Raw genomic sequence first — 26,578 nt, forward strand, 5'->3', positions numbered from 1 at the left:
TCTCTCTCTCTCTCTCTCTCTCTCTCTCTCTCTCTCTCTCCTCAGAGTCTCTAAATGTATGTTAGTAGGTCAGTTGTTGCATAACAGGACACTTTGGGTGCCTAGTCACGTTTTTTGTTTCTCTCTTGGCTCTGCCCCCTCCCTCTTTGCTCGCTATCAAATCCTGTTGCAGGGGAGGAGATGCTGGGGGGGGGGACGACGACGACGACGACACGACGACTAGGCTCCAAGCCAAACGTAGTCAGATGAAGGCCTATGATACCAATAATTCAGTCATTCAGAAAAAAAATCAGCACGCAGAGGAAAAACACAAAGAAATGAGTAGTGAGCTCAGAAATATGAAAAGAAGCTGTTTTACCCACATCTGGTATTTTGGGAAAAGCAGTTATCATCCTTTGTGCAGATAGCAGACTGTTTGACAGGCCCATGAGACTTTCTGAGTAACTGAATGATATTTCATATTTGTTTCATCTGCTGACATGAGGCAGCCAGCAGCCAGCTCAACTCAATCTTCTCACCTAACTGTCTGTAACACAGCGATTAAGTATATTTCCAAAGTGGCTTTAATGTCCCGTGTTTGTCCTACAAGTTAAGGCCTGGACAGCCAATGTTAGCCCAGTTGTGGAAAATATATAAGTACATTTTCTTAAGTATTATATTGTAAAAGTACACTTTTACAGTACAGTTTTTCCATTTTATGCCACTTTGCTCTTCTAAAATTGTACTTTCTACTCCGCTGTGTTAAACATGTGGCCGTTCTCTATAATGTTGTAAACGTTGCAGTTTTAAATATGTAAGTATTTAAAAACAGAACTACTTGGCTTAAGATAAGTAAGATAAGTACGTTTGTTACCTACTTAAATACGTGACGTAGTTACATTTTCATACGTGACGCAGTACTGTTTACGTAACAACGTAATTACACATGTACTACGTTGTTTTTTTCTTATTTGCCTCTCAGGACTTATATAAGATCAAGTCACTGTACATGTGTATGTGAGATGTGTGATGTGTTTTATTTCCTGCCCCACGGTCCCTAACCACTGTACAGATACTGAATTACCCCCCCCTCCCCCTACACACACATATCCCAGGAAAATACTTATTATGCAAACCCATTGTGTTTCCAACGCAGACTAACTATTGTGGAGGAAACCACAGACATTGTGTCATTGTAAGTGCATGAACACAAGCGGAACGTTTTGGTTTGATAGTTGCAGAAGCTTGCCTTGCACTCACATCTGTCATTGTATTGTTACAATAAGCTGAATTTGCTTCCACCGCAGTATTGAATAAGCTCTTCTGGCCAGAATCATATTATGTAATTGAAGTGCACATTTTGATTTATCTCGAACACAAGCAGGAATGCGTGTCATGTTGGCAGGGACAAAGCATGGAAGAGACTCGCGCACAGAGCCGAGGAGTTGAACTATATTGTTATGTCACTGCTCTGATTCAAACACGATCCTTTGGGTAATTAAAGAGCAGGCTATTGAATGGCTATATATCACAATGGCATTCAGGGGAGTGTATTTGGATGAGAGCTTTGTGCTTAGTGCAACAAGTCCTCATACCTCAACGACAGAACAGGCTGTTTGCCAATGACTTCCAAAACAACACATGACCGTTGGACAGTAACAGAAGCAGGCACCTATTGTCAAACTGTCGCTCTTTTAAACACGTGGTTAACGCTGTGAAATGAAATAAACCTACGTGGTTAGGTTCAGGCAACAAAATAAATTGGTTTGGTTCAGGAAAAGATCACGGTTAGTTACGTAGCTGAGGTCACGTACGTAAATGATGCAAATAAGTCTACACACGAGACAGGAACATCAGTCTCCTTGGAGAATATCCTGTTTTTGTTACCCTCAATTTCCCAAACTCTTGCGAGATGGTTAAGATTAGAAAAGGTGGTCAGGCAGCAAGTCTCCCGTCATAATTAACGTTAATAAGTTGCCCACACAAACAACCTCTAACAGCCTCTTTTTAGGGGAGGACAGTCTGGCTTAGTGACTGTTCCTAAATGTGTTCAGGCAGCTCCTATTTAGTTGCAGGGAGGAAAGCAGCAATACAATTGTTGCTTTACAATGTAGATGGTTTGGATTAGCAGACAGCCATAGTCCTCTAGACATAGGAGGGTAAAGGTCTGCTGAGTGTCTCAGTACATTTGTGGGACAGTACATTATCCACAGTGATTTAAACTGGGGGGAAGAAAGTGCCTGAATGGATGCTTTGAAGGCTGACGTCTTCTGCGGATGTGTTCATGATCTCCTTTCATCTCAAAGGCTGTACTATCTTTGGGCGTAAAAGTGATGTGTGTAGGTGTGTACGTTCAGGAAACTTGCTTTCCTTTTTTCACAATTATCCTTCCCCACACAGATTCAAGCACTTCCCCGTATTACAGTAACATTTGTGTGTGTTCGGTGCATACACTTGCAATAATTGTAACAATTACTCCGTATAATTGGATCATTTTGTGATTTTTCACCTTTCATGCTATAATAATTATTTGTTCTTGTCTTTGTCCACGCTCTAGTTTGTTAACTCTCTCAATTATGCTAAGTGGCCTAGTTCTTGATTTGCTATTCTGCTTTATTGTTCTTTCATATGTACTATTAAAGCTTATAAATGATTCCAGATTTGTGAAGTTGCTACAGCCATCTTTCAGAAACAATGTTTTGTCTTATCTGCCATTCATTCAGCATCCACTTTACGCCTGCATCCTGCCACCCTGCATTATCAGAGGGTAACCCCCGAACACAGAGCTTCACATTTGAACTAAATGTGTATCGCCATTCCTTTGCACCTCTTTGTTTCCTTCATTAGCTGGAGGATACAAACAGCACTGAAAGAGCAGAGGCATTGGCTGTGAACTTAGATCCCCCTCCCCCCATAAACACACACACGCACACACACACACACACACACACACACACACACACACACACACACACACACACACACACACACACACACACACACACAACTTTCTCCCTCTCTGTCTCTGCATCACTCCCTCTCTTTTTTGCACCCCATCCTTATCCCCACCCTAACCCAACATTTTACCCCTTCCAGCTATGTCTGCAAGCGTTCCCATGGCAACTGTCGCACTGCCTGCCTAGCAACAGGCTTTATCCTTTTACTGGAGGAAAAAAGGGGCAACAGAAGAGGGGGGAAGAGGGGGGTTGTGGGGGGAAGAGGGGTGTTGTGGGGGTTGCATTTTTTCTTTTTAAAAGTGGGTGAGGACGGCAGCGTAACAGCAGCATGTTGCAGTAAATTCATTAAATCCGACTCCCTTCTTCTCTCCGCTCCACACCTGCAGCGTCTACCTCGACTCTTATTACTCCACATTTCCATTTCACCGCAGGCTTCTGCAATATACTCAGAGTCTATCTGTACTTGCAAAATGTTGCTTTTCTAATCTGTTTTTGGGAGGAATTGTTGCCAAAAATGAGTGTTTATATTCTTAAATTTAACTTCCCACAATGGATTTGAAAAGCTAGAATAACTGCTTTAAAGGAATGAGCTGGCGAGAAGATCACCTCTGTCGTAATGAAGTGGTGACGATATCAAGCTGAATGAATTATTACAGGATGATTTCTCATTACAAACCAGCAATGACCTGAAATAACGATATCTGTATTGCAGTGAATATTTATCTTTCTCTAAATCCAATTGACCTTTTTATACTTGAGCGTCAGCTACTGCACGTTGCTACCTGCATACACACACTAAAAATACATGTGCAGGGTTGCTGAATTTAACTACCACTCATCACCATGCCAACTAACTTGCTAACCTGTAGGAACAATACAGGTTGCAGTGATCCATAACATGATTTATACGTGGAGGATGGTGAAGCACAGACTCTGGGCTCCATGGTGATGCTGAAGGTGTTGTCTCTGCTGCCCCCTGCTGACTACAAAGTTGCATTGTTTCTTTTTTAAAAATTAAAAATTCAAACCAAGGGAAACAGTGATTACAGAATTTGAGTTGATCAAAAACTGTTTAGAATTTCGGGAATTGTCATTGTGTAATGACAATAGAGCACAATAATCTGGACTTTCACCGTCAAATCCATGCTATCCATTTTCATTAGCATGAATTCCCTCCAGCTGTTATGATGAACCCTTTGGAAGGTTTCTAATGGAAGTGTTGAGTAACTGTCTCTGTCTCTGTCTGGCTGTCAGACTGCAGGGACTGTGGGAGTGAAACCTGCCAAGTGCACAACTCCTCTCCTCAACGCCTGCATTTGTCAGCACTTGTCAGCCAAACCCTTCTCTTGTTCTCCTTCTTTATCCTCTCATTATCCGTTATCAGGGGAATTATATCCAGGCTGAGCAATGTGACATTGTGTGCATTTAGCTTTATTGCTGTATGCTATTTACAGCGATGTATGTTACATAACAGTGAGGCATTCATTCTGTGCTGTTTAAAGGAATACTTCACGCTCAAAATTACCATTTGTATATGCATTGCTTACCTTTGAATACAACTTTGTTTTTCTCGCATGCCTCCACGGTCAACAAAGAATCAAACACAGAGAAGCAAAGTTTTCTTCAAGTATTCAAGGTAACACAGGGTGAGTATTGGATGTACAAATGATCATTTTGGGGGTGAAGTATTAATTTAAAGGAGCACTCCAGTGATTTAGTAGTGTACCTTTTCTTTCTGGACTCACAAGAGATGTATATATATATATATATATATATATATATATATATATATATATATATATATATATATATATATATATATATATATATATATATATATATATATATATATATATATTTATATTGTATATAAATATATATATATATATATATATATATATAAAGAGATTTAAAAATCTAAGAAGCAGAGGTCGAGATATCCTGACTTTTAATGACATCATTATGACATAATTAGTGTTGTTTTTTTTACTTAGAGAGCTCCCTCCAGATTTCCAGAACACTATTTTTCACATGTAAAATGAGTGGCATGCCCCTTTAAGGTGTCCTTGAGTAATGATCAACTCACCACCAGGATGTATTGAATGATTTATTTTTAATACGAAAATGTACAGAAAGACACCAGACATTACCTCGGTACAGTTAACACGGCAGTGATCAAATGTTTTCAAACAGGGCATAAAACAAGACTGAAGTGAGACGTGAAACACCAAAACAGTACATGTTACAGTATCTTTCCTAAGGAGCTCCTTGACATGACCTTGTGTGATACATAACACGTGATGAGAAACAAGTCTAATATATGTTTTGACAGAACAAACCTTCCTTTTAGCCTCGATGACCAATGGAGGTTTTGGCAGCTAACAGTTTTATTTCGGAGTATTTACTGTTTGTGTTTCCAGCTTCCAGCAGTGGGACACTTTGAGTCAAACCACTGCAAACACTCCCGCTGGCTGACTTCCAATTGAAGTGAATGGGGCGTCAGAACCACCAAAATCTGTTGTCTCTTAATAAAGTAATGCAATGATGTGATGTAAACAGTTTTATGTTTTTAGTTGTCACAGTGTACGGAATAGAGAAAGTATTACACACTAGTACAGATATAAGACTCCCTGTCTGAGCAACGTAGATCGTGAGATTAAGTAGTTTAACAGCAGGTTATGAGATGAAGGTTTAATAGACATTTATTACAATATAATATAGCATTTGAAATAAAAACAACACGTTAAAAGTTCATTAGAGTTGAAAGTTTTATCAGTCCTCGTCAATATTGGCATGGTTTTTCCATTTAAAGTCTTGCCCCTGGCAACACTCACAGTCCTCAGTTGACTTTGGCCATGAGCTGTTCTGTGAAAAGCTTCTTCAGCTGAGCCACCTCCACGCTCAGAGAGTTGAGCTGAGTCTTCAGGTGAGTGTTTTCGTGCTTAAACTGGACCTCGGTTGGTCCTTGCGTGTGAGGAGGCTGGAGGCTGTAGCCGACGGCGGAGGCGTTATATTGAGGGGACTGTCTCCCCTTCCTGCCGTCCTCCCCCTCCAGCTGCTGGAGCCAGGAGCCGGTGCAGTGCCCTGCTGCGGTGTCACCTCCACTCAGTCCTTTAGGGGCCTCTCTCGGACCTACTGTGGTTAGTGCTGGACTGCGTCTGGTGCCGTTGTTGTCCCCCAAGGTATCAAACATGTCCACGCAGCCGGGCGTCTTGAAACGTAGCTTGTGAGGAAGGTTTTTCATCGACTCAGCGTAGTCCAACCTCCCTCCAGTAGGTCCTGCGACGTGGTGGACCTCAGCAGGGGAGTGGTGGAGGTCGTAGCCCAGCTCCTCTGCCCTGTGCGGCGATAGCTTCCCATGGTCACTCAGCCGGTCTTCAAAGAAGATCGGACTGCCTACACTGGACCCTTCTGGCGTGGAGAACCCAGAGTCCTCCGACATGTTCCCAGGATCTCTGGACGCCCTGGAGCTCAGCTGGCCTGTGTGGTTGTTGGGATGTGAGGCTGAGGACCTGCCTCCATCAACTCTGTGGAGGTAATAGTGAGGAGTTGAGGTTTGAGCGGCGTGGAGAGGAGCTGCAGTGAGGGGCAGAATAGGCGTGTTAGAGGGGTCTTTGACCAGGCCGAAGCGGAACTTCAGAGCCAACAGCTCGGCCCGGAGGCGAGCGTTTTCCTCCAGCAGAGCCAAAACGCGGCTCTCTAGGACCATGTCGTTCACACGCCGCTTCTCTCTCGAGCGCTTCGCCGCCTCGTTGTTCTTCCTCCTCTTGTCCCAGTAGCCATCGTCCTTTTTGTCAACGGGGATGAACTCGCGCTTGCGTCGGATGCTGGAGGAAGGGCTCTCTTTGCGTTTGACGGCCGAGCTGCAACCAAGAAGGGAGCGGGCCAACAGACTGCTGGAGGTCAGGATGGACACGGCTTCATCAGTGAAGGACAGAGGCCCTGCTCCATCAGGACTCGCAGGTGGCTCGAGAGTCTGGAGCACAGACACATCCTGCTGCCCCCTCATCTGCTGCGACTCGTCCTCAAACATCATGTCTTTCAGGGGTGGAGTGAACCTTTCCTCGCTGGGTGGTGCTGAGGGACTCAGGATGCAGCAACAGTGCCACCTAGTGATCAAATCCAAAGAGGGACACCAGAAGAGGGATTTAGTGGTTATGCAAGAACCATTACAACACAGTATTATGTAACCCCATTACATCTCTCCAATAAAACGGGAGCGACTTGTACCATAACCTTGTCGGCCTTACAAAACATTGAATATGGGGCAATGCATGTTGTAAACACGAAGCTAATCAGCCATACCAGCCTTCTGGCACAACTATAAGCACACTGCGCACATACAAAATGGAATAAATCTTCACTACAAAGTGCCATTAATAGTAGGATAACCTACATTCGTATTTAAGTCCTTAAACAAACATTTATGGCTTCATCTTTTCTTGTTCCTCGTGATATTCTATCTGTCATCTTTCTGTATAGATATTCTATTTATTCAGCACACTTTAGGTAATTCGTGATCGGTTTCTGGTCTGGCGGTTTAACTTGCTTCATCAGCACTGACCCACATGTCTGATGTCCTAGTTGCTCTTATTTATCTAATCTGAGCTCACTTTCTTCTCTACACTCAGCAGCCTCACCGGCATTTGAGCCTTCAATGTAGCTTTTCCCCAAACAAGCTTTATTTGTAACAAATTAATTATGTATTTTCCGTATCGGACTACAGGGAAATAGCATGAGCGAATAAAATGTTGAAACTTATTCCCACATCACAACTGAACACATGGTTTACAAACCGATTAAAAGAGTTGAAGTAATGTTAAACATGATTTCAAATAGTGTCTAAGGGAATGTGTCTAATGCATATTTCGTGTTGTTATATGTAGCGAAAATATCCTCAAATGTCCATTATAATAATAATGATAATTAAATAACTTTAAAAATAGAATATAGAAGGGAATCAAACATATGTTTACCTGTGAAGAAGGATCAGTTTTGTCCTCCGCTTCTCCAAACGTCTATGTGTCCGGTTCAGGAAGCAGCTCTGTCTCTCTCTGGTTTAACACTGCGGATCCACTCAGCGCTGCTGTTACTTCATATTACGATCAGTGTGGCGCACCTCCACTCTGCTCCACTTGGAATAACGCGGCTCCTATTTGTAACGTTGAGTTCAGCTCGGGACGGTCCCTATCCTCACTTGAACCAGAGGTGCCCGTTTTTTTGTGTGTGTGCGCGTTACTGGGACCGCCTCCTTCTGTGACCCCCCGCTCCTGTCTCTCTCCCCGCCATCCAAAGGGAAGCTCCTATCGGCTTTCACATAACATAGCAGTTCAGGCATCATCATCATCATCTTCTTCATCATCATCATCATCATCATCATCATCATCATCATCATCATCATCAGACCTCCCTCGCCCCGCCAACTGTGACAGGATAATCTTCTCATAACAATTAGGTAATGTTGCGCCTGTCTGTCTTTGTCCGGCATCAACAGGCACTTTATGTGAGGCAATAGTGCAGGATTAGTAACTCAGTAGGCTATATAAAGTGTGAATAAAGTGTATATAATAATAATAATAATAATAATAATAATAATAATAATAATAATAATAATAATAATAATAATATATTTGACTCGTATAGCACTTTTCTAGAAACTCAAAGACATAGTGTTTTTACTGCCTAAAAACACACCTACCATATCATCCTCCTATCAGCTGTATGCTTCATGACTTTTTGTTGTTGTTTTGTTTTCTCTTTAGTTTCAAAGGTCATTGTACTCTTTATTTATTTATTTATTTATTTATTTTTTTTAACAATTGGCCTTTTTTAAACAAAAGATGTAGAAGAAAAAGTCAAACATAAAAAACTACAGAAACAAATTATGAAAACCACAAAACCACATTTAATTAAGTAAATAAAAATAATAATCTCAAATAAAACAACAGAGGGTTACAGCAGCTTGAAAAACAACAACGAAATGACTGTTTACAATGGTCTGATCCAATAGGATAAAACATTTATGGGACATATTTTAGATGGCACAGTGCCCTAAGCCAATCGGATATCTTGCACCAACATGCATACAGAGAAAAGCAAATGACCCAGTTCACTTATTAGCCAGTATTTCACCCACATTACTTTGCTCAACAAATCCAAAAAGTGATCCTCAAACCTCTTCGAAAGTGTCTTGTTTACCCTTAACCCTGTTTGTTATCTTGTTCATTGTAAATCAAGACATTTCCTTATGACATTGGTCAATGCTATACAATAAGCACACATCCCACACAACCCCAGGATAAACACTTTAGGATAGAGAGGTACATTTAGAGACAGCATTTGAGATATCATATGGGATAACACTACCCTAACCCTTATTCACAGTCCCACAGAGAATTAAACTAATTTCAGGAGTTATATATGTTCACTTCAACCAACTGTACTGTAAGCCGAGTATTTACAGTCTGAGTCCATTCATTCAAAAATATTTCCTCCTGAGTATCATCCTTCTAAAAATTCAGGACTGGGTTGAGATAGATGACAGTACTTCTTTCACAACACTTCCCATCCAAAATCCCTAATAAGTCTGTTTGGATGGCTGTTATTGAATTTCAATAACAGCTAACGAAAGATTGGTTGATTTTGCAATTACTATTGGTACTCATACAAGCAGCGTTGGGGTCTGTGCAAACAATGAGGAAGAAAAGCCAATATCAACACATCACAGGGGTTAATATACCAATTGTAAAACATGGCATCAAAACAGCCTAACTCACACACACGATTCCAGCATAGGATTGCTTGTTGCACAGAGTGCAGTGGGTTTGGAAGACAGGAGCTGCCTGGGGCCCTAACAGGCTAATCCAGTATGTATGTTCAGTATGTCACAAGCAACTTTCAGGAATTTCTATGCATATATATGAAAGTGTCTCATTCAAACACTGCCTAGTTTTACCTCTAGTTAAAGACATATTACATAGTATTTACGGGTTGTGTAGTTTGCTCATCATTTCCAACAAAGTAACTGATATCACTGTATATTCTTAGGAAGCTCCCTGGAAAGGACTGTTTTTAATGCAAAATAAAGATTTAGTGAGACCAGATAGTTCCTGCCTTTAATGCTGGTGCGGCAGTCTACAAACTTGCAAAATAAGGTGTCATACCTAGATAGGTGCATACATATTGCAGCACAGAACAATGCATAATGCATAATAATCCACAGCACTTTGGATAACAAACTGTTCAAATAGTATTATCCTGTGCATTACACAATGTCTGACAAACTATGAGGGATTGGTCCTCTGTAGTGCCTTTGGTTTAGGAAGACAACACCCATATTGCACACACACACTTATATGATGGGCAGCAGACATCACACGTGTCGAGTGTGAGAGCAGGCCGATAGTCTTACCTGACCTCTGTTTTTACAGTGAACACCTGTGCATTTGTGGGCATACAGGAGACAATGACCTGCATGCACTGTATCATATCACATATGTAAACTCCCTGAGCAAACATGGTCAGGTTGACGGTGAGATACACTCTGAGCCCCTTGACCCTCACTGTTGGGACACCTTTGGTTTCCGAGAGAGAGAGAAGCCAGTGCATGTACAGCCACAGCACACTAGCTGCTCCAAACAAGACTTTGTCAATGTGGAATTTTCACATACATGTTGCATCAAAGAAAACACATTTTATGGTTTTGGTTTAACAGGAATTTCAATATATTATTTCTATGGCCTAGAAAAGTTAAATCAATATTTATGAAGCTCCTCTCTCAAAGCTCAAACTTGTGATGTCATCAAGTAATAAGTCTGGAGCTGCTCCAGAGACAATACATGAGAGACTGATTTTGTGGACACACAGAATGTTTGTTTTCTTCTTCTTCTTTTTTATAACCAAAAGATCTTTATTCTACTGTAGTGTTCTAAGTTGTGAAACAGAAAATGCCCCCGTATACTCAGAACATTCCTCTGGGTGCTCTCTGTGTTATAACATCTGTTCCAGTCTCTATACTTGATGACATGAGTTTTAGCACAAGTGTTTTGGAGAGAGTTGTTCATGTTGACTAATATGTTTGGACCGTCTTAGACAATAGGAATAACACAAGGGCATTTTGAAAATGGACGTAGTTCCCCTTTAAATTATTTAACTTGTTTTGTGTTGTAGCAATACAAGGCTGTTTGAGAGGGTCTGTGTAATGCTAATGTCAGTTCAGTTAAAAAAAAAGTACAAAAATATTAAAGGAATAGTCCACAATTATGGGAATTACACTTATTTGCTTTTTTGGAGGGATTTTGATGAGAAGATTGATACAAATGATGTTTTTGCTAGCTGCTAGTTAGCATAGCTTAGCAGAATGACGGGGGAACGAGGGAACAGCTAGCATGGCTCTGTACAAACGTAACACAATCCACATACCAGCAACTCTAAAACTCACAAATGAACATGTTATATCAATTGTTTTTTAAATCCAAACAAAAACAAAGCAGCATTTGTTATCTTTGGACAGAGACAGGTTAGCTATTGAATCTCAGTGACTAAGCGTATTTCCCAATATGTTGAACCTTTCCTCTGAAGTGAACTAAGTGCTGCGTTTTTCTTCAAGACATTTAGAAATGTCTCAATTGTGTTAAATCTTTACAACGCAAACGGCTAATTAAAATATATTTTATACAAACCATTACCCCCACCAGCCATTTCAAATCACTGCAAACTGAGACATTTGAACATATCCTGTATCTTTTGTGCACAAAAGATGAGAATTCACCAGTGCCATGTGTGTCTATCTTAAGCCATTTACTGGCACAATAGTTATCTGATCCTGAAAGGCCTTGTGGTTGGTGAAACAATAGATTGCATACGACAGCAGTTTAGCAACGTCACTGCAGAAGAGGACAGAGATTAACACGGGGCTGAATCTGATTCTCTATTTACTGGATGTACTGTAGATCCTCTGCACCCACAACATATACCATTTACACGAAAGCTGCTTTAACTACATGCAATGATGTGTCATTCAGACTTTAAAAACTCCCCAGCTTAATAAAATGGATTTCTGGCACAAACGGCAAACAAACATTTATGTGCTGATAGTTGTTCGAAATGGAGTAGGCCAATCGGCCGGCCAGGCTTCTGCCTTCAGGCACACACACAAATGACTGATTGGGAAATTACATTACAAGAGCGTTGGCTTTGTGAACCACCGGCACCTGCGGGTGTCATAATCCAAAGTGCCAGGAGGTCCCTTTGTATGAACAGACAATGATCTTAGCCAAGAGAGTGAAAACCACTTTATAAAACTGTGAAATTGAAGATTTTATTAGGTTAATAAAATACTGGTTCTACAATCACGCTCATGCCTACAATATATCCATAAATCAACATTTTATTATTAAGAAATTCTTGGCTCTTTGTCATTTATCTCCAATGTAAAGATGGAAGTAACTGACTCTGCAGTAGCCATTTTTTCATTTTAATGATCAATTACTTTTAAGATACAGCTGTAACTGAGTCTTGGGAGGCGCGGCAGGAATGGAAAAGTAAGTAAAACAATGTTTAATGAGATGATTATTTCTTGTGTTGAACGTGTAGATGTGTAGCCGTTTAATTCAAGCACAAAATGTCTGTTTGATTTATCAACAGGAAGTGAGTTACACCATGCATTTAGTTACCAGTTCAGCTTTTGAAACATGTGTATGTAACACATCTACTTGAGAAAGTTGTTTTAATTTACGCTTCTGAAAAGAAAAGTCATGTCAAAGAGGATTTTAGCACAGAAGTATTACGAAATGTCTCATGGTTTGTTTGGTAAAATGTTCTCAAAAGACTTAAATTCATTTAAAGTAGACTATGTAGTTTCTGGATTATTTTATCTCTAAAGTGGGTGTAAATACTTCAGCTTCATTGTATTGACAATTGAGTGTTTTTGCATTACCTAAAACAAGCATCAAACAAGTCAGTCAGAACTGTGTCGCAACTGACCCGAGTAGGAAAACAACATGAAGAGAGGAGGAACCACATGGGTTCAACGAGTTTGAGCTGAATTCTTGACATTCTAGCACAGCCTCTTATGGAACGGCTCACCTTGTAGCTTTGACCTGCAGGGGAAAGGGGGCAGATAACCCGGTTAACAGAGCCTATTGCCTCAACTGAAAAACATCTCACGTCTCCGGGGAGTTTGCAAATGTTTACAGGAGGACTTTCAGTCACGCTGACTGCCTGAACCTTCTGAACTGAACAGTATACACAACATAAAACACAGCAGTTACAAGAAAACAGTCACATTGAGCTGGTAGTAAAATGCAAGACAAAGACAAATCGTTTACTTAACATAAAAGCACGCGTGTATGTGTATTGTACAAAGGTACAGAGATGTCCAGTGTATAGTTCAATAACCAGGCATGGAAGAACGTTAATGCTTTGAATTTGTCAACATGCTGAAGCGGTGTGCATAGCACTTTAAAGGTATAATATGTAACATTTCCGTGCTGTGCAAGAACAGAGCCACGCATTATCCAACTCAAACAATGAGAAATACATTGGCTAATAGTAACATTACTGGTGTAACCCAGAGAGAAAGCAAAGCAGGTCAGTTGAACTTGTAAAAATTTAAAATGTCTATTCAGGCAAGCATATTTCAACAAATCTATAGGCTAAAGTAATAAAACATTTTAGTTTAAAAAAAAGTTTAGTTGAATGGATTTGTAAATATCTTTCGGTTTTGTTCGGACAAAGCGGCATTTGTTTGACCAAAAGTCAACTTAGGCTCTGAGAAATTGTGAAGGATTTCTTTTTTTCATATTTTATAGACAGTTCAAAGTTAAACCATTAATCTTGAACATAATCAGCAGACTAAACAATATTGATTTAATAATTGTTTGCAGTTTAATTTGCTAAATGAACATTTGCTTTAAATGGATCTCAGTCATTCATTCCATTGAAGATTTGGGCCATTTTTTCAAGGTCCAGCTGCTCAAAGACTCAACACGACAAAGAAAACTAATAATTTTCTCAGAAATGTGTTGATTAATACCAAAATACTTATCTCTTTCCAGGAAACTTCCTCGGTCATTTTCGGCACATGTTAATTACGTCCCGCCTGCACAGTCATCAGCAGTATTAGTTCTCTGGTTTTGGATTATTTGTGTTGGTAGCAGTACTGTGCATGTATTTTAATAATGCTTGTAAAACAATGGTAGAAGTTGTAAAAGCATGCGTCTCCCAGAGGAAAGCTCTGTCAGCCCGGCAGTAAACACAGCTGTTTATAACATGAACATCTATAAACTGCATTCAGAATGAGATTCTGCAGCCTCAGACAGAACCATTTTAACATCCTGGCTTTCTTCATAATTCATCCGCTGTGGGATCTGCAGTGGTGGTGGGCAGCAGGATGGATATAAATATCTGTGCCCTGTTCTTGCCAAGTGGGTGGCACAGACAAGACTCACAGCAAGGCTGTTTACACCAGCTGACCGGCTTTAAGAAAGCAGCCACTGGGAGTCAGACAGATGAGCCGGGAGGTGTTAGCCAAAAGTTGACGGGCAAAAGCACATTACGTAAAGTAGCCTGCGGGAGGTGTCGGGGACAAGCTTAAAATACACTCTGAAGTAGACCAAAGGGGGAAGTCCGCAGAGGAGGACAGGACAGGGAGGAGGCCGTCACATCGCTGACACAGTTAGCGGTTGCAGAAAGAAGGTCACATACTGTCGATGGCCATTGATCAACTTCAGAGTGTCACTTGTCACAACAGCCCACTTTCTCCGATCCTTTCCTCAGCCTTTTATTTTACTTTATACACATTTTGGAATATTCTTCTTATATTTCCATCACCTCTGTGCTTTAATTGCTGATGTTTAAGAAAATCATTTTTTCATGTTCGCTTCATTATGGTTTAGAAGAAAATCCCTCTGCAGTGACACAGCGTGCTGCACCAACACAGTGTCACAAAGCTACATGCCAGCTTGGCCTCATTTTTCTGGCTGCATAACGTTATCTAATGTGATAACACTCAGTGCTGTTTAACCGGTATTATGCAAGATAAGAGCAGCTGTCAGTAATATTAGATATTAATAAATACAAATGGAGTTTCATTATTAACACCTGTTGTTTTGACCCCCGCACATGTTTATCACTTCAAATCAAGTTCTGCGGAGGTGTTTACCATCCTCTTCTTCTCTTTTACCTTGGCCCGGCTCCATCCCTTCCTACAATTACATAAACACATTGCATTATAGCACTGCTATACACATATGTTGTGTCACTTTTTGAACTCAACTGAAACAGTGAAAATGCCTGGTTAATCTACCATTAAAGACATAGATTTTTGGAAAATATGCTTATTCGCTCTTTTGTTGTTGCTAAGATTAAGATGAGATGACCTATACCACTCTCATGTCCAACATGTCCTCATACCTAAATCACAGAATAGGTTGTTAGCCAAAGACTCCCAAAACAACATATATGATGGTCGCATGGTGGCAGTTTTAAACATGTGACCATGGTTGCAGTTTTTACGTAGTTGGCGTTGAGAAGCAGAACTACTTGCTAAGGTTAAGGAAACGATCTGGGTTTAAATAAGTTAAACTAAGTATATGACGTAGTCACTGTGTTACATAGCACATGTCATATTCACGTAGTAACGTACATACAAACATTGTAACGTTGGCGCTAACGTAGTTACGAAGATACTGACGTTGTAACGTCTGTAACTTCAAATATCTCAAGACTTTGACTTTTTGACCCAATTATCCAACCTGACCTCCTCCCCACACGTAATTTGTCGCTCTTTATAATAAGTCAACTGTCTCATTTGTTTTCGTCATAATTACTACCACTAGAGGTCGCCACCCAACGACAAACAAACTTAACAAACTTAAATATGGGTTATAATAATGCACAGACAACCTATGTATATGTCTGTGAGGAAGGCTTGCTCCTGTCTAAATGTAAAGCTGCAACCAGCAACTGGTTAGCTTAGCATAGCATTAAGACGGGAACGATTCGGTTTTGTACAAATTAAACAAGCAATTCTTTACAGGAGCTGCTGGGCAGATTTTATTACTCTTGCTAGGCTAGCTGTTTCCCCCTATTTCTAGTCTTCATGATAAGCTAACCTAACTGGCTGCTTGCGGTCGCATCGTAATTATCGTAATGACACGAGAGTGGTATCAATCTTCTCGTCTTACTCTAAGGCGAGTAAGCTCATTCCCCGAAATGTCGAGCTATAAATTTAAATGCTTGGTAAGCACTTTTCTTGCCTACTAAAATCTGCACTGCTCTTCTTTTTAAATGTATATCTAGTGAAATGTGTAAAAGGACAACGACATTTAGCTGTCTTGATAATTATTGTTTGCTTTGCTGGTGACTAAGAAAAATGCAGTTAAAAAGAGAGCTGTGCACACGTTATGCATCACTGCTCCCCTGAGACATGTATGCAGAAACACATTTATGTAACAGCTTGTCTATACCGCAGACACACAGCAGAGCCTACATTCACGGCTCATACACATGAGATGTATTGCGGAAGCTATAAATAGGCGATGACTCACTTTGTTTGACTTGGGGGGTTGTTTCATAACAAGGGTGTGTGTAACAAGGGTATGTTTATTGATCATTAGTTGGTAATATAAGCTCCTTTACTAAATGTTTCAGTCCTTTCTCTCAGCTACCTGCATCAGTCATGACCCCAGTCTGCTCCACCTGTCACGTGGTGTTTTCCTTTTCTGGGAAACCACAAGCAGGTTATCTCCCCTGTACCATCCCAACACAGACCCTGCTGTCTGTTCTGTAATCAAACAAAAATGTTAGCATCATTTGAGCGTTTGCCCCTGACACACATAAGAGGAAAACATTTGGAAATGCACTCAGACCAATTGTGAGGAAGAAGCCAAGAGCCTCAGACCCGCTTTCCTCTTGCTTCTATTCTTGGGCACTGAAATACGTCACGCTGTTTCCAAAGCAACCACTTTTGATCGTTTGGGAGTGGGGGTGGCTTATGAAATGGTCATAAAACAAATGACGTATATTGGAATGTGGAAATGTTAATCAAAATAAGAGGACAATCTGAACATGAACACAACTGTAGGAAGAATTAAAAAAGAAGTTTGCCTTGTAATCAAGCAAATATAAAGTCACTGGAGGGTTTGTTTCTGCAGCCAAATTTTTTCTGGGATCTGTTAGAATCACTGACACCAGGAAGTGGCCCAGAGGAGCAAGTATCCAGACTCCATGTGACATAATAATGCAAATAAACAAGAACAAAATGGGTGAATTTTGTTTTGCAAATAAATCCTCTTAAACCAGAGATTAGTGTTTGTTTTGAAAAAGAAGAAACATGTAACAGCAATAAGGAACTAAAAATACAAATTAAAATAAGGGACTGTATGAAAGTTATTGTAGTGGTAGAGGTCATAAATGAATTGTATTTTATAAAAAATCTAAATCCTGCCCTGCATCATCAATATGTTTCCTCCCCTTGACACAATAACCTTCAACAATATCTCAAAACAACACATTTATGGAAACATAACACACGGGCCAACATTCTATCCACTCTCTCTATTTTAGAGCTGCTGAGAACACAGTTATCCCAGCACAGAACAAGTGGACAGGGAACAGACTTGAGCACCACAAATATTTTCCACCCGACCAGATCAAATCAATTAAATGATGCTTGAGTCTCATGGCATCAGAGCGTTGGTGATGTTTCCTGCAGACAGCTTGCAAAGAAAGCACGGTCAAATATTACAATGAAAGCCATTTTTGTGACGTAACTATTCATAAAGAAAAAGCACCTCCTTTTTCCTTCCCACCTCTCCCCTTGAATCATTTTCATACAGCCTGTAAGATGTAAAAACTGAGCAATAAAAGTGAGTTTAGAAAAGTGTATTTTCGAGCAAAGATGTAAGAGGAGATGTGGCAGATCACAGGCAGAGCGTTGCTGAAGATGTATCATTTAAGATAACTGTGTGCACTTAATAAACAACATTCATCCCAGAAGCTGCTGTTTAATAAACACAGCATCTCTCAGTCATAATACTGTCATAATGAACTTCAGATCATAACAAAAACAGATATGAATCCCAGCGTGAGTGAGTTGTCATAACACTTTTGATTAGGTGTCAGGGGGGCAGACGGCTCGGGTAGAAGGGGTTTGGGGCTATTGAATTATTCAATTTGAAAACAAAGGGGTGCATAGAGGAGGAGAGCATGGCCGTAGCGGGTTACGTAAAGCATGCTGTGCGGTTGCATAATCTGTTCATAATCAGAGGGTAATACAGATATAAATGGCCCAGTTTCCACCTTGTTCATTCCAGCGTGACAGTGGCACAGGGTCCTGAGCACTCAGGTTGGTTTAGTTTCAGTGTGTAATAGTCATTTCCCAGGAAAAGACAACTATTGCTGCATGTTTTTGTTTTTCACTGCATGAATATGGACAGATGTTAAAGTTGTTTCTGCCGTGAGCCATAATTTGTTTGTTCCATAATCTCTCCGCTCCCTAAAACCCCTTGCTGTGACACTCCACAGCACACACAGCATAGTACACCCCCTCTAAACCATATGACACAGATTACATCCCAAGTAGACATGCAACATCAGAAAACAATGTTGTTACATTGCTTCCTGCCCAGGCTCTTTGTGTGTATGATCTCTCAGTGTGCCACCTCCCTTTTGTTTTTCTTCCACAGCAGATACCGTTTAGATACAGTTTCACAGGGTGATATTATGAACAGATAATGCCCTCTGAACAGATACAGAGGAAACAGCCTTCTGCAGTATCAAAAGTAATTGATTCGGATTTGAACGACCAACTGTCTTCAACCCATGAGCCGCTGCTTGACAGATGGGTAGAGCATTTCTAAGAAGTCCTAATCAGGCCACCACCGGCAGAACAGACACATATTCCCAAAGACAGGATACAAAACAACTAAATAGAAATAAAAGCTGCAATCAAGCAACTGAAAGTAGCCCTTAAAGTAGACATAAAGTCATCAGAAAACATGCTCTACGACTTCTTTGGGAGAATTTAAGTAAAGGAAAAGACACACATTGTGAAATTTCCCAAAAAGATGAGCTGACATGAGATGACTACGACTGATCACCCTTACTTACTGTACGCAGTGAAACTCTCAACCGGTTCATCCTCAACCACTTTCAGGAAGCTGTAGACAAGAGGCTACAGGACCAGGAAGGGACCACATAGCAACACTATGCATCATCAGTAGACAGTCTATTGAATGGAACACCTCCCTGTACATAAACTTTATTGACTTTGACAAAGTGTTTGACAGTTTAGACAGGACAACATTATTGCACCTGCTGGACCACTATGTAATTCCCAGCAAGATCATAAACTTAATCAAGAACTCGACTTCTTGCAAAGTCATGCACTCAGGCCAGCTCTCCCGGAGATCTGTATCCCAGAGATTAAGAATCGAGGAGTGCCATGAAGCAGGTTTGTCTACTTTCACCCATTCTGTTCCTGCTGGCAGTTGATGGAAACAACTGAAGGGAAAAGAAAAGGGATTCAGTGGACATGGACTTAATGTAATGTAGCATGGTGGGAGCAGCTAGATGAGCTTGACTTTGCGGAGCATATTGCTCTCCTTTCATAAAGACAGATACAAATGCAGGAGAAGACGGAGAGAGTCTCTCAAGCTGGGACAAAACTCAGTCTTTCACTCAGTACAGCAAAGAACCAGGTGATGAAGAGCCAAATGTTTAAGACTGGTCAAAGTTTATGATGAGTAATAAAGCTGGAATTATGCTTCCTCGAGATGCACATGTGTAACCTTGCACCGAGGATGCCTGGATATGTTTGTGAGTCTGTTTATTATTCTTGTATGTAGTACGTTTATGTTTGTTTTTTGTCTCAGACTTTTGGAGTTCACCTATGAACCTTCGTATGTTATTCTTAAATGTCTTCTTTCTCTGTCAGCTGCTACATTGTGCTGCCATGGTCTTTTTAAGAAGGAGCAGAAATTAAAATACGAGGCAAGCCTTTCATTTCATAACATGAAGCGGGTCTTGTTGAGGCTCATGCTCCTATGACCAATTAAGGTCAGGTTTCCAGAAATCCCTTTTTGCTCTAAGAACCTTTCAGCATCTCCTTTTCAAATCCACATTGAAAACAGGAGAACACAGCAGAACATAGATGATAGAGACCATCCTGCAGATAAGTCCCGCAGGACTGTCAATCATTTCTAATGATGCTACAGAAGGATTTATGTCTAAATTTGGTCACAGCCCCGATGCTGAAACCTTAACAAAATGTAAAATGAAAGCAAATGCTGTCTAATTTATGCTGATGATGTGAAAGTTAGGTCAGTCCGAGGAACCATGGGTAAAACTTTCCATAATACACTGTGCACTTTTCCTGACCTCACATTTTAGAATTAAGTTAGATTTAACTTAATCCTAATACAGAAAGGTTTATGTAACTTTCTATATGCTTTGATGCAAAAAGACTTGATCGCATTTAACACGTAATCTTTTCATTTATTTTAGATTTTCAGAGCAAAACCTTGGTAATTGGTTATGCTTGTTTCATTCTCTTTCACAAAGGCAAAGAAAGGACATGATAGGCTGCTGTCTAAAGTTTGTATGTATCTGACTGCCAAATCTGTTGACAACGCCTCTTGAAATTTCAAGCATTTTTGTTATCTAATTCCCACCACAGCCCCGAGCACATTGAAAGCTCAGAGAGTGCTTATTGTCGTTCTCGAGGCTTCCTTTTTTGGTTTAACATTCACCGAGGATGTGATCTTCACTTTTATGTAATGCAGACTGCATCCTAATCCCAGGGGTGTTCCATAAAGTGGATTGAAAGGATTTTCTTAAGCGAGAATACAGTCTTTCCTTTAAATCCGAAAATAGAATGGGAGGCAATTCAGCAGCAGCCACAAGAGAGGCAAACCATGCAAAAAGGGGCTTTGAACAGTTGAAAGAGCTTAACCCAAAGTGAACTGATGCCCTGATGTTCAAAGCCAACCACCCAGGCCAGCGGCCAAGGGAAGGCAAAGAAAAATGTGAAAGATCAGAATGTTTTTGCAGTGAAAAGCTTTGTCCCAGAGCGATCGATGAAGACCACCCTAACCCTAAACATCTATAGCAACTTCACATTTTCCTGAATTATTACATAAATACTTCTAAGTTATTAGCAGCTATAATTCAGGCAGTGTTTGGACTTCAACTGATATATTGAAGACATTGAGTTAGCAGGCAGTGTTGACAGGATCCATGTGTGTCTCACACCCTGCCACCATCATTATTAAAGCAGCAGTGCAAACTAATTACATGTAATAACTAAAAGGGAAAATTCTGTATATTTCCGTGTTAATGGAAGTGAAAGATAATTTGTGTATCCACCTCGTGATTTGGATCTGCTCTGAAATGTAACGGGTTCTTCCTTGGTCCATGCTATACCCTTCCACCAAGCTTCATAGGAATTGGTCCAGTAGTACTTACGTAATCCTTACAAACAAACATGAACATCAAACAGAAAACATAAGCTCCTTGGCTGAGGTAATAATAATTATCTTCATTACTAACTGAATAAAATAAAATCATCAATTATCATTGAAGCAGATTTTGGTTTAAGTACCAGCTATTTTTGGAAAGGCACAAATCACAGAGTAGCTTGTGGTTGAACTGGCCCAGTCAGGAGGACATTCCACCCCAGTTTGCTTTGAACCTCTTTCTTTGGAGCGCATTAGAGAAACGGAGTTTGTAGGGTGTATTCATATACAGTATATACTGTATATGCATTAATATCAAATTCTTTGGAGAACAGATTGTAACCATTTCACTTAGACCAAGGTTCAGCAACCTTTACTATCAAAAGAGCCATTTTGCCACCTCTTCCACCAATTAAAATGTGTCTTCAGCCGCAACACATATTTCATAACACAGCTTAAGTTGTATATATAGTTATACTATATTTGTTGCATTTATGAAATTACAGAAAGACAAAGGAAACTGTTGAGATTATATTCTTATTTGTAATTGTTATTAGGACAACACCAAACTCTTTTAGCGGGATCAACTCAATGATTTCTTCCTGCACCACATCAGAGTTCACATACCTGCATCACAGCGCTGTCTGTTCAACATCATTCACATCCCTTGACTCATCACAGGCGATTGAATATGCTTCAGCTGAATTGATGTCCTCAATTTGCTGTTTGCTGATGTTTGTTGCCATTTTAATGGCCCTGTCCTTGACGGTCTTTGCGGAGAGCGACATATCTCAAATGTTCTGAACAATTTCATCTTTGTTTTTGAAGTCTGAAAATAGATGCTCTGATATTTTTAAGAATGCTTCTTTCATGCATTCTCCATCTGTGAACGGCTTTCCACGCCGTCCTATCTCCTGAGCGGCCACAAAACTAGCAGCAGTAGTTGAGTTTGAAGACTTCATCCATTTCTTGAAAGAATATTTGCTCTGCTCCGCTTTCAGCAGAAGTTCAGAATTCGCTTTTCTTCGCTTATCTCCAGCTCGGTACTTTTCAGCAAATGCTGTGTGTCTGTTCTTGAAATGTCTTTGGACATTACATTTTTTGTTGTTAGCTAATTTCTCGCCACATATCAAGCAGACAGGTAAACCAGCATCGTTGGCAGCAAAATCAAATGCATCTGTCCACGCAGAATTAAACTCTCTTTTTTCTTTTTTTTGTTGTATCCATTATTAGCTTACCGAGTTAGCCGGGGGTCGGAAACTCAAGATTAGCCACCTGCAGGGAAAGGCGCCGCGCCCGTAGACGCAGGAGAATGTGACGCATATAAGAGAAAAACATTCTGCTTTCCAGAAAGTAAGAGTGAACAACAGTTTAACCCCGAGGCTTTAAAACCCAAGGCAATTGGAGACAAAGCGTTTTTTGAAGCCATTAGACAAACACACTCATCATCTTATCATGCACGACTTCTTTATATTACTGTTGACTGTTGTAATGTGGGATCATGGAATTAGACAATTGAGTTTTCATTGTGTGAAAAGAAAGCGCTGGAGGGGAGAGGAGGATGGGGAGTGAAAGCGAATACAAGGGTTTGTTGAGGACAATGGTAAGCAGGGCCATCTGAGGTCTGCTTATTCTTACCTCATGCTCCTGCTACTCAATGTTTATTCATTCATTTCACTTCAGTAATTCAAGAAGCAGCTTGGGAAAGTCCAACATTTGGAGCATGTCCCTCTGTGGAATAAGACAATATGATGAAATATTTACACTTTCTGTAAACACTTATAGCAGCATATCTCTTTACATAATGTCCCTCAGGGTTTTTTAAATAATTTTTCATGTACTCCCAAACATCTGTCAGATGAACTCAAGTATCCCTTTATCAATACCCACCTGACATGTTCCACATGTACTCATTACAATTTAATTTAAACGGGATGATGTTTAATTCTGTTAATTATATTAAAATGTGTATTGTTACAATGTTTTTTTCATACAATTAAACTGTCTTTGTTTAGGTCTTTTTAATCAAGTGTGCATTCATTCTTCTTGGGACTAGTAGAAACCGGACCTATCAATAACCATTAGGCCTAATCTTAGCTTTTTATTTCAACTATTTATCCATTACTTTTAACGCAAGTTAACTATTTAAACCGTTATCCCTTACTTTAAGCTACCAACTGTTTATCCATTGCTTTTAGCTTTCAACCAATTTATCCATTGCTTTTATCAAACTCTTTTTAAGTTACAATCTCGAAGATCTCACTTATGGCGTTAAGCGGTAATTGCAGGTGTGTTTTTAGATCTCACTTCCCAGATATCGTCGCTTGTCATTTTCCTCGGGAATGTCGCCGCAGACACCTAGTTCTTAATACTACAAATGCAAGGGCTTTCATCAGTGATCCATAGGCTCAATCACCATTGAGTTACTTCATTCGGCGATAAATAAGTGACCTAACATACATTTCCATTACTTTCAACAAACTATAACCGCACGTACAGGGTAACTTGGAGAGGATCTGTGTCAGAACCCTGTCAGCTCACCATTGGGGTTCCTCAAGGGACCGTCCTGGGTTCCCTCCTCTTTTCTCTGTACACCAATTCATTTGGCTCTGTCATTCACTCCCATGGTTTCCCCTAGCTATGCAGCTGACACTCAAGTGATTCTGTCTTTCCCCTGGTCCAAAACCCAGGTGGCACCTTTGTTGTTTCTCCCACTTGGGCTGCAAGGAATCTGGGTTTGACACGGTACAACCAACTGTCCTTCAGTGCCAACATCGCTGCAACAACCCGCTCCTGCAGACACACTCTGTACAACATCAGGAGGATACGTCCCGTACTGACCCGGAAGGTGACGCATGTTCTTGCCCAGGTTCTTCTCATCTCATGCCTTGACCACTGCATCTCCCCCTGGGCGGATTGCTTACATGTGCCATCCGACATCTACAGCTCATCCAGAATGCAGCAGCCCGACTGATCTTTAACTTACCCAAACTCTTCCACACTACACCGCTCCTCCGCTCCCTTCACTGGTTATCAGTGGCTGATTGAATTGCTTCAAGACACTGGTACTGGCCTTCTGTGCTGTGAATGGATCAGGCCTTTCCTACATCCGGGCCAAGCTCAAACCATACATCCCAGCCCGCTCACTTTGCTCGGCATCGGCCAATCAGCTCGCTACTGCGAGTGGGACCCAGATACCCCTCAACAAAAGTCTGCCTGTTTGTGATCCTGGCTCCAAAATAGTGGAACAAGCTCTCCTTTGATATCAAGTCAGCAGAAAGTCTTCACATCTTCCGTCGCATACTCGCATCCTACTGTTCTGAGTTTGTATCCTTATGGCTGTTTGCACTTATTATTAGTTGCTTTGGACAAATGCGTCATCTAAATGACATGTAACTTTATGTAACTGTTTATCCATTACTTTTAGCTTAGTATTTCAACTATTTTAATCTATTTGCCATTGAAACTATTTATAGTGTAAGGTTACTATTTCAATCCTTAATCCAACTGTTTATGCTATACTTTAAGCTAACTATTTCAGTGCTAATATTCCACTTTACTTTGAACTATTTCAGTTATTTATCCATTATTTTTACTTTTGTATTTGAACTATTTATCAATTTCCTTAAACATTAGCTAACTATTTATCCATTACTTCTAGCAAACTAGTTTAACCATTTATTCATTACATTTAGCAATTACAACTAAATAATTTTACAGATAACTGTTTCAACCTCTCTGTTCACTTGCTAAACATGCACTGTGCCGTTCAGGTGTTATAGCTGCGTCAATGTGTGAATTTCTTAATTTCTCTCCTGGTTGGCAATCTCTGCCATATCTTTTCTTTTCTTCTGTAGCATCCAAACTGCATGTTTAGCCTTAGCGTGCCTTAGAGTGAGACTTTACTGTGTGGAGTATGAAGAAGAGTTTAACTTGGAGCCAAGTGAGAGTTCCTTGATGATGGATCCTGACGATGGGAAGTCTTGTGGGTGGAAAGAATGAGTCATCCATCATCTGTCCTCTGCGTTAGGTTGCTGCTGCTGGTGCAGAGCCGAGTCGAGCCCTATCTCACATCACTGAAGGAGTGGTGATGTCAGAGCTGTCACTGGTCTACTCTCTCATCACCCCCTCACAAAGCTCTTGGTATTTGTGCCATCAGCGCAGGGTGAAATACAATAACAGCACTGAGTGGTGTGTACTGTCTTCATTTAGCCCCTCTGTGTCTGTATTATAAACCACATATATGTTATCTCTGTTTTCGAATGACTGTTTCCTCAACTGTCGACCTTCGTTTACTGTTTTCTGGCTTGAAACTTGCGTATGACAAAATATCCATCCTCAAATCTTCTCCGTATTACTCTTTCACTTAAAAGAATGTTAACATTACAGTGAGATTTATTTCACTGACGTGTTATTTGTGTTTTCACTGGAGCTGAGATTGTTTTTGTTTTTTTTAGAACAACACAGCCCTAATGTGCTGTGTACATGACAGGAATGACTCAGAGTGTTAGCCAAACATCTGAAGAAAACACCACCCACATGCTGTTGCAGAAAATGACGCAGATGTGTTCTTAGGCAACATTATTCTTCATCTTTTACAAGGAATAGGCTACTGCTGACTCTAGTTCTGTGAAGTAAGTGAGTCATCGCTGGAGAAATTACGAAGGTTACATAACTGCTATACTTTCTCAGCATATGTTTACCCTTCCTATGAACTGACTTCTTGGAATTGTATTAGCAATCTTAAACATGATTATGGTCAAACCTAAATATATTTGTCTGAATAAAGTTATGTTACAGGTTTGGGTCAAAGGATCTGAGGTTTACGATTCTGTTAAATGATATGTCATTTCTTTTTTGTCATTTTATTGTAACATCCTAATCTGTTTACAGTAGTGTTTGCTGGACCCACATACTCTGATTAAACAGGCAATTTATTGCCCAGAATTATGTGAAAACACATGTCGTCTGGCCTTGTCTCCTGATTATTGAGGCTATACTGCCCTCATGTGGTAAATGAAACAAAAAGTAGATCAATAAATGTTTTAACTAATATGTTTAGTGTGCACATAAAAATAAGTATTTATAGAAATCTTTAGATGTTACATGAAGACCGATTTTTTTATCTCTACATTTAGATGCTTAAATATATCACATACGCATATGTTGACAGACTGTATTACA

The 26,578-nt window shown here is 40.3% G+C and overlaps 1 protein-coding gene across 1 annotated transcript; it reads right to left on the minus strand.

Moving 5' to 3' along the window:
- Nucleotides 1–5,029: 5,029 nt before the first annotated feature.
- Nucleotides 5,030–8,238, minus strand: nfil3-6 (nuclear factor, interleukin 3 regulated, member 6). Its single transcript, XM_029438601.1, has 2 exons — nucleotides 7,913–8,238; nucleotides 5,030–7,045 (listed from the first exon to the last, which is right to left on the minus strand). Exon 2 carries the CDS (start codon nucleotides 6,970–6,972, stop codon nucleotides 5,776–5,778), a length of 1,197 nt encoding a protein of 398 aa, XP_029294461.1. The 5' UTR covers nucleotides 6,973–7,045; nucleotides 7,913–8,238; the 3' UTR covers nucleotides 5,030–5,775.
- Nucleotides 8,239–26,578: the final 18,340 nt, after the last annotated feature.

This window comes from Cottoperca gobio, chromosome 8, assembly GCF_900634415.1.
Source record: "Cottoperca gobio chromosome 8, fCotGob3.1, whole genome shotgun sequence".
Taxonomy (NCBI): domain Eukaryota; kingdom Metazoa; phylum Chordata; class Actinopteri; order Perciformes; family Bovichtidae; genus Cottoperca; species Cottoperca gobio.